This window comes from Melospiza melodia, chromosome 3, assembly GCF_035770615.1.
Source record: "Melospiza melodia melodia isolate bMelMel2 chromosome 3, bMelMel2.pri, whole genome shotgun sequence".
NCBI lineage: Eukaryota > Metazoa > Chordata > Aves > Passeriformes > Passerellidae > Melospiza > Melospiza melodia.
Window position 1 is genome coordinate 111,431,397 of NC_086196.1, and position 12,290 is coordinate 111,443,686.

The 12,290-nt window shown below is 53.1% G+C and overlaps 2 protein-coding genes across 2 annotated transcripts; one reads left to right on the forward strand and one right to left on the reverse strand.

Moving 5' to 3' along the window:
• Positions 1-3,337: 3,337 nt before the first annotated feature.
• On the forward strand, positions 3,338-6,292 carry LOC134416235 (transmembrane protein 121-like). Its single transcript, XM_063152639.1, is given in 3 exon segments — positions 3,338-3,370; positions 3,373-3,410; positions 4,573-6,292. Coding segments are annotated over 3 exon segments (1,005 nt in total). The 3' UTR covers positions 5,507-6,292.
• Positions 6,293-6,838: 546 nt separating this feature from the next.
• RRP36 (ribosomal RNA processing 36) lies at positions 6,839-10,831 on the reverse strand. The gene is made up of 6 exons (XM_063152641.1): positions 10,160-10,831; positions 9,124-9,190; positions 8,249-8,353; positions 8,052-8,126; positions 7,834-7,951; positions 6,839-7,603 (listed from the first exon to the last, which is right to left on the reverse strand). Exons 1-6 carry the CDS (start codon positions 10,207-10,209, stop codon positions 7,464-7,466), a joined length of 555 nt encoding a protein of 184 aa, XP_063008711.1. The 5' UTR covers positions 10,210-10,831; the 3' UTR covers positions 6,839-7,463.
• Positions 10,832-12,290: the final 1,459 nt, after the last annotated feature.

Below are 12,290 nucleotides of genomic sequence, written 5' to 3' on the forward strand. Positions count from 1 at the left end.
GCTTTTTTACAGATGAATTTATATTTATATATTTGTTCTCAGGCTGTTTCAATGTGCTTTATTTATTTGGGGGCATGTCTGCACAGCCCACTCTTCATTTTTTTCCTGTCTTCATGTTATATTGACTTTGTGCCTACAGCATGACCTACCCACAGCTGTGCTCTTCCACACATGATGGCCTTTCCCACTCTCTGGGATCAAAATTATCCTGTGTTTTTCACTGCAAGTCCCAAATCCTGGTTATCTTCCAGCTTAAACAGAGGCTAGTAGAGTTGTCATCACATTCAGCTGCTTTCCCAGCTCCTCTTATGCTGAGACCTTTCTGTGTGCCAGCCACTTGCTGAGGTTTGCTTCCTTGTGGATATGATCCTTGAGGACATCAGGGAAATGCTCTTCAGCATCCAGATAACCCATTTGAAATGTGCCTTCAGAAAAGCTTATTTTTACTTATTTTCTTTTATGTGTCACAGCTGAAGCTCTCAGCATGGTCCCCAGGCCACTGCCTGCCTTTCTCCATTACAGCCACTGCTTGCTGTTCCTTGCTGACAAACTTCCTCTGCTTCCCACAGCTCCCCTTTGGGGATGTTAACACGACTGATGGATTTCCCCATCTCTGAAAAGGGACTTTTCAGTGCCAGTGATGGCACTTGTGAAAAACGCCAATCACTTGTTTTTAAAATTTTAAAAATTTAACAGTAATAAAAGGGTTATAAAAATAGTAATATAATTAGAGTAATAATAATTTGGACAACTTGAATTAGGGCAATATGAGACAATAAATACAAAGAGTTATGGACAGTCTGGGTGCCTTTTTCTGGGCAGCACAAGCCAGAAAACGGACCCACATTAACAGAGGATTAACCCTTAAAAGCAACAGCCTGTTGTGTATTCATACACCTCATACATGATGCATAAATTCCATTCAAACACAGGATTCTGTCTGGTCAGTGTCAGCTTCTTCCTCTGAATCCTAACAGTGCCTTCAAGGCAGGAAGAAGTTAGTTTCTTCTGACAAGAGGGCAATAAATTCTTTTTCTCTGAAAGATTTGGGTGTCCTGTGGCTGCTGTCTTGCTGCAAGTCTTCTTTAAAAAAAGTATCTTACATAGCATAGTTTCTATTTTAACATTTTTTATAACCTAAAACTCTATTGAACACAGTACTTAAGAGAATGAATACAGCATTACTTTCTAACACAACACATATAATGTTCATTTTAATATTTGCAAAAAGTTAATCATAAAATACACATTTTTCACAGCACTGAAAGTGCAGGTTTCATGGGCTAAGCTGAAAATGCTTCTCCACCCAGGTCTGGAGCTGGCAGCAGCCAGAGAGCAGCTGTGAACCCTGGTGTACCCTCTCTGCTTCCCTTCCATTTTATCCATCACACAGGTGCATCCACACACCAACTCTGGCACCCCAGCTCCAGCATCGTGTTCTAGAGAAGCACACAAGTATCTGTTCTTGCTCTGGCTCCTGATTTTTATGTGCCTTGTCAAAGCAGCTCTTTACTGCTTCCCACACAAATGTTGTCACCTCCTGTCCTAGTCTCCAGTGGAGACTCAGAGGTTTTATGATTCCAGCTCATGGATGAATCATCTTGTCTTTAGTCCCATTGCTAGTAGGTTCCTCCAGCACTCCTCTCTCACCTCTGTCATGTGGATACCTCTGTGGTGTCCCCCTCCCTGGGTGCCTGCATGGACAGAGGCCCATTGCTCTTCCTGCATCCTGCAGGAGACTGCTGGGATAGGGAGAGCCAGTGCTTCTGTGTCCTGGGGAAAAGAAGGAGATTTCTGCAGTGTCAGCTTGCCCTCTTGTGCCTCACAGTGCTCTCCACTCGAGTTGCAAGGTCTCCTTTCATTTTTGGAGGCAAGTTGCTTTGGCTGCTTTGTTTCCCTGCTGGGATTGCTGTTTATTCCTGGCTTAGGAGAATGCTCCCACAGCCAAACTCCTTACCTTGTTGCAGCTGTCTAACCCAGAGCTCTGCTCCCTCCACCTGCCTGCATCAACCAGTCCACACCCACTGTGGGACACATGAGCTAAGCTGGCCCAGTGTCTCCATTGCCCAAGGACACCACAGGTTAGATTTATATGTTCCTGGTGGCAATGTCCCAGGACATTAGATCCAACAGGGACCTACAGCTACTCTGTCAGCAGCTGGATGCAAGGAGGGCTGCACCTCCCCTGGCACTCTGTCACTTGCACTTAGGTCTATGCCTGGTTTTGCTCATAGCCCACCTCCAGAGATCTTAGAACTTCCCCGTCTTCCAACATACACGTATCTACAATGAGCATTTCAAAGCCAGAGAGGAAATACACTGAAAAACCTTTCCTGTGTAGCTAACACCTGAATCACTTAGAAGAAAGTTTGGAGTTAAATGCAAAAAGCTGCTCAGGCTAATAGAGGAGCAGTTGCAGAGAAGTATGTCCACCATGTCATGGAAACCTTTTGCCTTCCCTGGCCTGCTTTGCTTCCCTAGACCACCTGTACCAGAGCCGGGCGAGGCTGGGGCTCTCCAGGACCCTGCAGACCGGCACAGCTCGGTGTCAGCCCATACTTCCCCTGCCTTCTTCCCCCAGCAAGGAGCGGTCGCGGCCCCAGTCCCTCCCGGAGGGCAGACATCCTTGCCAGGCTTCCCGCTCCTTCGCCCGGGGCCTCTGCCGGGCTGCGGCCCTGCGGGGTCCGGCTCTGCCCGGGGCTGGAGAGGGTGGCCATGCAGCCGGTGGCCCCGGGGCGGCAGCGAGCCCGGCCGGGGTGCCCGGAGCCGGCGGAGCGGCGGGCGGCGCCGGGCCCGCGGGTGAGGCGGGGGCCGCCGCAGTCCCCGCCCGCCGCCCGCCGGGAGGGGCCGAGCGCCGCCGCCGCCGCAGAACCGCCGCTGCCGCCGCCGGGCCGCGCCGGGCGATGCCGCGCCGGGCCCGGGGCCGCCGCCGCCGCCCTGAGCCCCGGGGAGCCGCCCGAGGTAAGCGGGAGCCGGGGGGGGCGGCAGGCCGGGCCCCGCGGCCGGAGGGCAGCGCCTGTTCCCGGCAGGCCCGGCCGCTCTGTGGGCAGGGGGCTCGGGGCAGGCGGGGCCGGCGCTCCCGGGACACGGAGCTCGGCAGGGCGGCCCCGCTCCTGGGCGCCTGGGGCTGAGCCCCGTGCTGGGCCGGGGCCCGGGGTATCCCCAGCCCCCGCAGAGGCTCGGGCAGGCGTGGGGTGAGCCCCCCGCCTGGTGTGTGGCATGCTCCAGATGTGCCACATCCACGGGCTCCCCCGTGCCCGCCGCCTGTGCTGCCTCCCCCTGAGAGGCACCTGTGTCTGACAGGTTCAGGCTTCGCTGCCTCCCGCAACGTGCCAGGATGCTGCTGGGCCCAGGGATGCACGACTGCGCCGGACGCCTGCTCCCTCAAAGGCCAAAAAGCAGGAGTTCAGGTAGCTTGTGCCCAGCGCCCTGTGCCATCAGTGTCAGGCCGTGTGCGGGGCTGACCACGAACCGTGCGGCCTCCATCCTGCTCGGTGCTCAGGTGCCACCTGCACGCTGCCCCCTGGATGAGCAGGATGGTGTCCCGGGCGTGCACAGCCCAGGCGTGGCGGAGGCGGGCTCGGCGTGGGCAGCGCTGTGCCACACAGTCATCAGCCCAGCTCCATCCTCCATTTCATCCGGGGGGCTGGCTCCCCTCCAGAGCAGCTGCCAAGTTCTTCTCTGCCTGGTGAGGCCCCAGCTCTGTCCTCACTCCTTGCCTCTGAAGGCAGCTGCCTGCAGCTGTGCTCGGTCAGGGGGAGGGTCTGACAGCCCTGGTGCCACACAAGGCAGGCAGGGAGCTTTTGGGGACAGTGCTTTGCTCTGCCCCAGCCCAGGAAAGCTGAGCATCCCACAGAAATTCAGGGCCTGTTGCAGAGCTCCTTGTGTGCTGGAGCTTTGGGCTCATGGTGCTGTTTCTTGCTTTATGGTTTTGGGGCAGGGTGGGCATTGGCAAATAGCTCTGGGCAAATCTCTTGGGGGTATGAACCTGAAGGAAACTGAATATCTGGCCAATTTTTCCCTCCCACCCCACAAGACAGCCAGGCTAAAAAAACCCAGGCTTCATCTTGTGCTGTGCATAAAAATAAAGATACTAAAAAAAGCAGTCCTGGATCATAGCATTTAAGGGCCTGCTTGGGTTAAACACATAAGTCTAGTCTTAGCTTGCCTTGTGGGGGGAAAATAAAAGCAGGGAAATCCCATGGAAAATAAGGCATGTACCCTTCATGGTGGCAGAGGCTAGTCAGTGTGATGAGCTACCAGAAAAGGCAGTGGGATCCCAAGTGCTTGACATGTCCCGTGTCCAGCCTGCCCCACCATGTACTTCCCAGGAGCTGGCTTTCAGCCAGCACATGCCACCAGGATGGCCTGGTCGGTCTTAGGAGCTCTTTGGCTAGAAATCTGCAGGTTTGGAACAAGCCAGGCACATAGGATGGGAGAAATCTAGGAATGGCTCCCTCCCTTCTTTCAGCCACTCACAGCTGTTGAGGAGAGGGTGGCAGAAGGGGGCCCAAGGGTGGGACTAGGAAATCTCAGCAACTTCCTGATGACCCTGCCTGTTCCTCTGTGCAGGATGGTTCCCCCACCACCTGTCAGCAAGCCCCATGTGTGCCTCTCCACAGTGCTCATCATGACCAGCCTCGTCCTCATGGATGCCTACCTGGTGGAGCAGAGCCAGGGCTCCAGGAAGCTGGGCATCTGTGTCATGGTGGCAGTGGGTGACATTTGCTTCCTGCTGGTGCTCCGCTACGTGGCTATCTGGGTTGGGGCAGAGGTAAAGACAGCCAAGCGAGGATACGCCATGATCCTCTGGTTCCTCTACGTCTTCGTTCTGGAGATCAAAGTCTACTTTGTATACCAGAATTACAAAGCTGACCGGAAAAGCTTGGATCTCATCGCCCGCAAAGCGCTGACCTTGCTGCTCTCCATCTGCATCCCAGCTCTTTACGTGCTCCTGGTGGCCACCGAGCACATGGAGTACGTCAGAACGTTCAAGAAGAAGGAGGATCTCCGCAACCGCCTCTTCTGGGTCATTGTGGACATGCTGGACGTGCTGGACATCCAGGCCAACCTGTGGGAGCCCCAGAAGAAAGGGCTGCCCCTCTGGGCTGAGGGCATCATGTTCTTCTACTGCTACATCCTGCTCCTGGTCCTTCCCTGCGTGTCCCTGTGCGAGATCAGCATGCAGGGCATCGGCATCGTGCCGCACCGCATGATGCTCTACCCCATGCTCAGCATGCTCACCGTCAACATCGCCACCATCTTCATCCGAGGCAGCAACATGGTCTTCTTCAGGGATGCCCGAGTCTCCAGCATCTTCATGGGCAAGAACATGCTGGCCATCGGCATGAAGGTCTGCATGTTCGTGCAGTACCAGCGGCACCAGCACCACGCGCCCCCGGGGCCGGACCCGCAGCACAGCACCCCGGCCCAGCCGCCCTCGGGGCTGCGCAAGGCCCGGGACCAGCCTGCCTGCCCCGAGGAGCTGGCCCAGGACAACACGTGACGGGGCGGCAGGAGCTACAGCCTGGCCATCCCCACGCCTGGCCGGAGCCACAGACCCGGGGCAGGCTGTGGAGCTCCCTGCCTGGACAGAGGGGAACCACCCTGCTCCCTCCTTCCCTGGGTGAAACCGCTCAGGGCCCCGAGGGGCACGTGGTGAGGGCCCCCACAGCAGCCTCTGCAAGGCTGCAGGGCACTTTGGAACCCCAGCACCCTGTGCAAGGCTGCAGGGCAGTTTGGAACCTCAGCACCCTGTGCAAGGCTGCAGGGCAGTTTGGAAGCTCAGCACCCTGTGCAAGGCTGCAGGGCACTTTGGAACCTCAGCACCCTGTGCAAGGCTGCAGGGCAGTTTGGAACCCCAGCACCCTGTGCAAGGCTGCAGGGCAGTTTGGAAGCTCAGCAGCCCACCTGGTAAAACAGCAGAGCAGGGGACGAGGCCAGGGCTGCCTGCCATGAGGTGTGTCTGGGTGAGGCCAGGTAGCCCCACCCTGTGCCAGGCTCCCAGTCAGTGCTCCCTGTGCAGCACTGCTCTCTGGGCAGCCAGGCTGCTGCACGGGGACACAGTGGGTCACCCACTTTTCTGTTGTGGTTGGCCCTGGCTCCAGTGTGGTCCTTGGCAGCAGCCTGCTCCCCACTCTGTGAGCTGAGGTCCCCATGCAGGGGGAGCAAGGCCTGGGCCTCCCTCTGTTGTCACCCCTCTCAGCCAGCTGCAGGCTTGGGGGGACCCAAAAAGGGGTGACTGTCCTTTTTTTGTATCTCCCTCTTTGCAATAAAAGACTTGAGCCCTGCAGCCTTTTCCTGTCTGTGTCCCTGCCAGCAGGCAGATCTCCCCCCTCTTCTGGGGGCCTTGTGGGACTGGGTGTCTGCAGAGCGTGTGGAGAGGGGCAGGAGGGGAAAGCAGAACCACTTTGGGGGTGCACCTGCTGCACCAGACCTACAAGCAGCAGGGGATGGGGACACAGGGAGTCAGGAATGCTGAGGAAGGACCCCTCAACGAGGCCCTGGCAGCAGTCTCTAGCCAAGCTATCCCATGGCTACTGCCTTCCCCCAGTTCCACCAAGTCCTCTCACCAGAGCAGAACTTGCATCACCCACAGGAATTACAGTGGAGCTAAGTGGTTCAGCAACACCCTCAGGCTGGCTGACCTGCTCCTTGCTCCATGCTTTGCTCCCATCAAGGCTCTCCCCAGGCCCCAAACGCCTGTGGCCACCCACAGGGCACAGCTGTGCCCAGGCACTCTCACAGCACACTCTGACCTCTCACACTGGGGTTACCTGGGCCATCCCCTTGTCAGCACAGCCATGGCAGACAGGGGAAAAAAGGAACAAGGAGAAGCAAGAGGGCTGTTGGGATATTGGAGAGAGGCACTGACTCCCCTAAAGTCAAACACTTTTGACTGGAACAGACTGACAGTGAGAATAAAGTAAAAACAGGTTCCTGGATGAGGGAACAAAAAGTTCCATCTTGAGAACCTGAAGCAGTAGAGCAGAGGCCAAGAGAGGTGAGGGCATCTGTCCTTGGACATTACCAGATCCCACCAAAGCAGCCCTGAGCAACCTGATCTGAAGTCAGGGTTGCTGCTCTGAGCAGGGATTGTCCCACATCCTTTTCTGCCTCAGTGGAAGTCTGAGAGAACCTGGAGTAGAGCCAGCAGCGCAGGGCAGGACTCAGGCTTTCCTTGCTGGAGTTGGAAATGAGCAGGTGCAAGGGCAAAGACAGCTGTCATCACCATCAGCATCTGCATGACACACTTGTCACCACCCAGGCATGATCTACACCACAAGCAAAGCAGATACTTCAGCTACAAAAAAAATGTAGTTCCTTCAGTTCAGCCCCTGCTCTGCTGCCTTACAGCATCACTGCACACTGGAAGGCAGGTCCTGGGAAGAGGGATAACCATCCTCCAGGCCTGGCCAAGGCAGAATGAGCCAGTGCCAGACAACAGCACGACTGTCCAACAGTCACAAGTTCTTCTGTGAGGGCAGATGGCGCTTGTCTTTGATGGCATTTCTCTTCCTCTTCTTGTTCAGGAAGCTCTCCAGCTTTCCACTCCTCTTCAGCTCTGCATACTTCTCAGCTAGCTCCAATTTCCGCTTCTCAGCTGCAGAGCAGAGGGAAGTTGAGTTTTAAAGTGAAGCCCAAAACATCTCTACAGAGCAGCCCCTTCCCACCTCTCCCTCCCTGGTCCAGCTTCTCCCTTGAGCAGCAGCACTGGAACAATTCCCCCACAGCTGTGTGGGATGGTATGGACACCTTGCTCCCAGAGCTTGAATTCCTGCCAGCAGTTCTCCCTCTAGATGCCCCTGCAGCATGCTTACTCCAAGTACTTACATTTCTTTAGGAAGAAAGGTTTCTTTCCCTGCTTGGCCAATTCCCTCTGTTGTCTTTTCAAAGACAGCTCCCTCTCTCTCAACTTCTGCTGCTTTTTCTGTGCCTGTTCCTGCTGTGTCTGTGCAAAAAGGATGGCCTGTGTCAGCACTGAGGCAGAGCTCAGGTGACACATCCTCTCTGCCAATGCTCCCCAGAGAGGAGCTGCTCACTGAACTCACCATACGGTTCAGGAGCCGCTGGAGTTTCTCCTTCTGCTCCACATTCCGGCATTTCTTCAGCTGCTTCTGAACCATCTGAAGAAGAAGAGAGCAGAAAGCTGCATCACTGCCTGCCTGTCCCCTCCCCTGTGAAAAGCCTTTGAAGTAGCCCCTGCCAAGCAAGGTTCTTCCAGGCAAGGACAGGCACAGAGCATCACCTCCTTCTCCTGCTGCTTGATGCTGTCCAGGAAGCTGTAGGTCTTCATAAATATGTCAGGCTTATACTCTCCAGACAGGTCATCAAATCGAGGGTCTCTCTGGACCTGTCAGCAGGAAGGCAAGAGCTGTAGCCATTGTTATCCTGTTAACAGCCTGCTGATTCTCCCTTCATGGATCAGCCAATTTTTTTCCCCAGCAATGTTATGCTCCCACCACTGAAATATCTGCAGTTGGCAAAGATTGAGTACAGTGGTCAAGGTGGCATCCCCAAAGTCATGCCTGCATCAAATTTATCATGCAACAGACATCTCCATGTGCCAGTCTGCCACCCAGGAATAGCCAAGAATAACAGCAGGAGTGCTGCTGTCAAACACCTGCAACTCCCAGACCAAGAGCTGGCTGAATGTGTGTTGTCAAGGTGATGGATTTGGGAACTCATACCTATCCAGATTTTCACAGATTAACTGGGTCAGGCCATGCAAAAAGGGTGGGACAAAGAGGTCTCTCACTGTGGAAATTACCATATTCCAATGATCCAGCAATGATAAGTCAAAAGTTAGATTCAGATTGGAAAGTAATGGACATCTGAACTTCTGAGATTAGAATAATGACCATGGTTTGTAGTGGACCTGTCATTGGTGGCTGTCATTGCACCTTCTGGAAACATCTGGGTCACAAACTCTCAAGTTAACCTGCAGCTGCTCCAACCCACCCATTGTTCTCCCCAGGGAAACACTGTCACTGTCTGCACTCCCCATGGCCCAGCCCTGTCCTCCAGAAGCAGCCTGTGCCATCTGCAGCAGCCCCATTCCCAAGTGTGTGCCCTGTCAGCAGCACTAAGGCAAGTCCTGAGCTGGGGAGGGGCAGCACCCACCTTCTTCCTAACAGGGACCACTTGTCGCAGGAAAGGTACAGGCTTCTTGGCTGACATCTCCAGTGGCCTGGAAACAAGAAAAATTGATTTAAGAGGAGCAAATGTCAGAATGAGGCTCAAGCTGATATGCTGGGAGGTCATTTGGACCCTCAGAAGAACATTACTGTACAAGAGAGTCTCCCAGCTCAATCCTTACCATGATATAGAAAGCAAAGAGGTGGCTCAGTCAAAAGCCACAGAAGGCTACAACAACCAAATATATCAAAATGTGGTTAAAACAACCCTACAAAGAACCTGGAACAGCTCCTCTGTATCAAGTGAAAACCCACCACCTGCATCAATAATGTGTTGAACTGATAATTCCTCTCATGAAGTCACAGAATGGCTGGGGGTGGAAGGAACCTTTCCTAAAGCAGAGTCACCTAGAGCAGATTGCACAGGATTGCATCCAGGTGGGTTTTAAATATCTCCAGAGAAGGAGACTCCACAACCTCACTGAGTACTTCTTTCAGTGTTCAGTCACCCTCAGAGTGAGGAAGCTTTTCCTCATATTCAGGTGAAACTCCCTGTGTTTCAGTATTGCCCCTTGTCCTGTCACTGGATGCCACTGAAAAGAGCCTGGCACCATCCTCTTGACACCTGCCCTTTACATATTTCCAGTGATAAGGTCCTCTCTTATCATCTCTTCTCCAGGCTAAACAGTCCCAGCTACCTCAACCTGTTGTCACAGGAGAGACGCTCCAGTTCCCTAATGTTTTTTTGGGTTTTTTTTGCCCTCTAGTGGATTCATCCTCTCCAGGAGCTCCATGTCTCTCTTGTCCTGAGGATCCCAGAACTGGGCACAGCACTCCAGACTGGCCTCCCCAGGGCTGAGCAGAGGGGCAGGCTGCTCCCCTCCCTGCCCTGCTGGCACTGCAGTTCCTGATGCAGCCCAGGATTTTGTTGGCCTTCTTGTCCCTCAGGGCAGGGCTGGCCCAAGGACAGCTCATTGTCCACCAGGACACCCAGGTCCTTCTCTGCAGGAGCCTGCCCTTACCATTGCTGGATTCCAGGAGCTTCTTTGTGCCCAGCCTGTCCAGGTCTCATGGAATGGCAGCACAGCCCTCTGTGGAGCAGCTACTCCTCCCAGCTTTATGCTGACAGCAAACTTCCCGAGGGACACCTGCTGAGAGCACCCACAGCCAGCCACAACCCCACAGGCACAGGTTTTCCAAATCCCTCTCAGGGCAGTGCTCAGTGTATTCTCACATCCTCTGAGGCTACAACCCTGCACAATGCTCTGGAGTCACTGCTGAAAACAGCTCAGTGCCAGGGAACTCCCTGAAGCCCTTTCTTTAAGAAGCTCACTTCCGTAACAAAAGCATGAGAGAAAAAGCATGTGGGATTTCCAGCAATACATTACTTAAAGGATTAGAGGAATTAAACAAAAGCAGAATTATGCAAACTGTGTGGCAGAAATAGAGACACTGAGGGAAGATGTTGCACTACACAAAATCCCCCAGAGTCCTGAGTAAAAAGTAAAGCAGAAACATTATCCTAACCAAGTCTTTATGGCAGGAGAAATGTATTTTGTGTTCTGTGCTTGTGCATTGAGCAGAGGTTCAGAAATAAGATAGGGAGTGCCAGTGTAAGAGAGGAAACCCATTCAAATCACTGGGTGCCACTCTGAGGATTGAATACTACCTAATTACTGCAAATAAGGGGTATTGCTGTTACCAGTAGGGGCCTGTGGAGAACTGTAAAAAGGTAAGATAGCTTTTGTTGTGATGAATACAGGGAAAAGTCTGTGATGGCAAGTTCTGTAGAGAGGGAATAAAGGAAAATGAACACGGACAAGCCACAGATGAGACAGCAAGAGAAGGATAAATGGAATTGCAGAACAATTGTCTGTAAGTCCAGGCAGTGAGAGCCAGGCAGAAGATACTGATAAGCTGGAAGGGGTTTAGGAACCAGCAGGGCAATGATTTCAGGTCACAGTGGACACTGTCACAGAGCTTGAGAGGCACACCATGCCAAGGGTTACAAGTGCCTTAATTTAGAGGGTATGAAGGCAGTGAGTGCCAATTTAACTGTCAGGTGGCTGCTGGGGATTTGAAGAGAACAGGATATTAAGAGCTCTGAAAACAGCACCAGACCATTCCCAAATGAAATATAGTGACAGGCATTATTGTCCAGTACATTAAAGGAGATCTATACCAGCTCCAAGGCAACACCACTGCTGTGAGGAGCTCCCAGTGTAATTTCTGGAATGCAGAGAGCACACACACACACGTTTTTTTGATCACAAAAGAGCCTCTTTACCCCTTTTTGCCTTGTTGCTGCTTCAGTGTAGCTTTGGCAGGCTTTGCAGTTTTCTTCCCACCAGGCACCTTCCTGCTCACTCTGGTCCTTGCATCACTCTGCACCCGCAGGAGCTCCTCAAAAGACATGTCAGACTGACCTGGAAGAGAGCACAGGGCACACCTGAGCTGAACAGCTCCTCAAGGCACTTCTCACCCCCAGACTCCACCAAGAGGGATGTCTCAGAGCTTGGGACAGTGACACAAGCACAGTGGTGCCATCCCTGTACAACTGCACCCTTGCATCTCTCAGCCTCTGGTTCCTCTGCCATTGATCACTTCAGTCTCTACCACCAGAACAGAGCAGCCTCCCCTCTCCCCAAAGTGTCTTTGCTTCTCTCTCCACTCAACAGCACACACAAGACCAGTACAAAGTGTTTGCCTGGCACAAAGAGCAGTGCAAGATCTACACTGGGCACTGTGAATTCTGAGGGGGCACCTCTCAGTCCTGACTTTCCTATTTTAATGTTTCTTTAATATCCCTTAATATCAGTAACCTTTAGAGCTTCTTATAACCAGAATGCAAAAATATTATTATCTCTATTATCATACTATTCTTTATTCTAGATTTATACTTCTAGGTGTTCAGAACCAACAACTGAAAGCATTTCTTCAGTCAGCACTTGGATATACTCATCCCACTCGGGGTTTGCACTGTGTCCCTTTTGGAAGGGAAAGCTGTGACCGTGTTCACAGGGGTTTTTGGGTTGGGGAAGAGACGAGGATCTGACTCCGTGTTTCAGAAGGTTGGATTTATTATTTTATGATATATATTACATTAAAACTATACTAAAAGAATAGAAGAAAGGATTTCATCAGAAGGCCAGC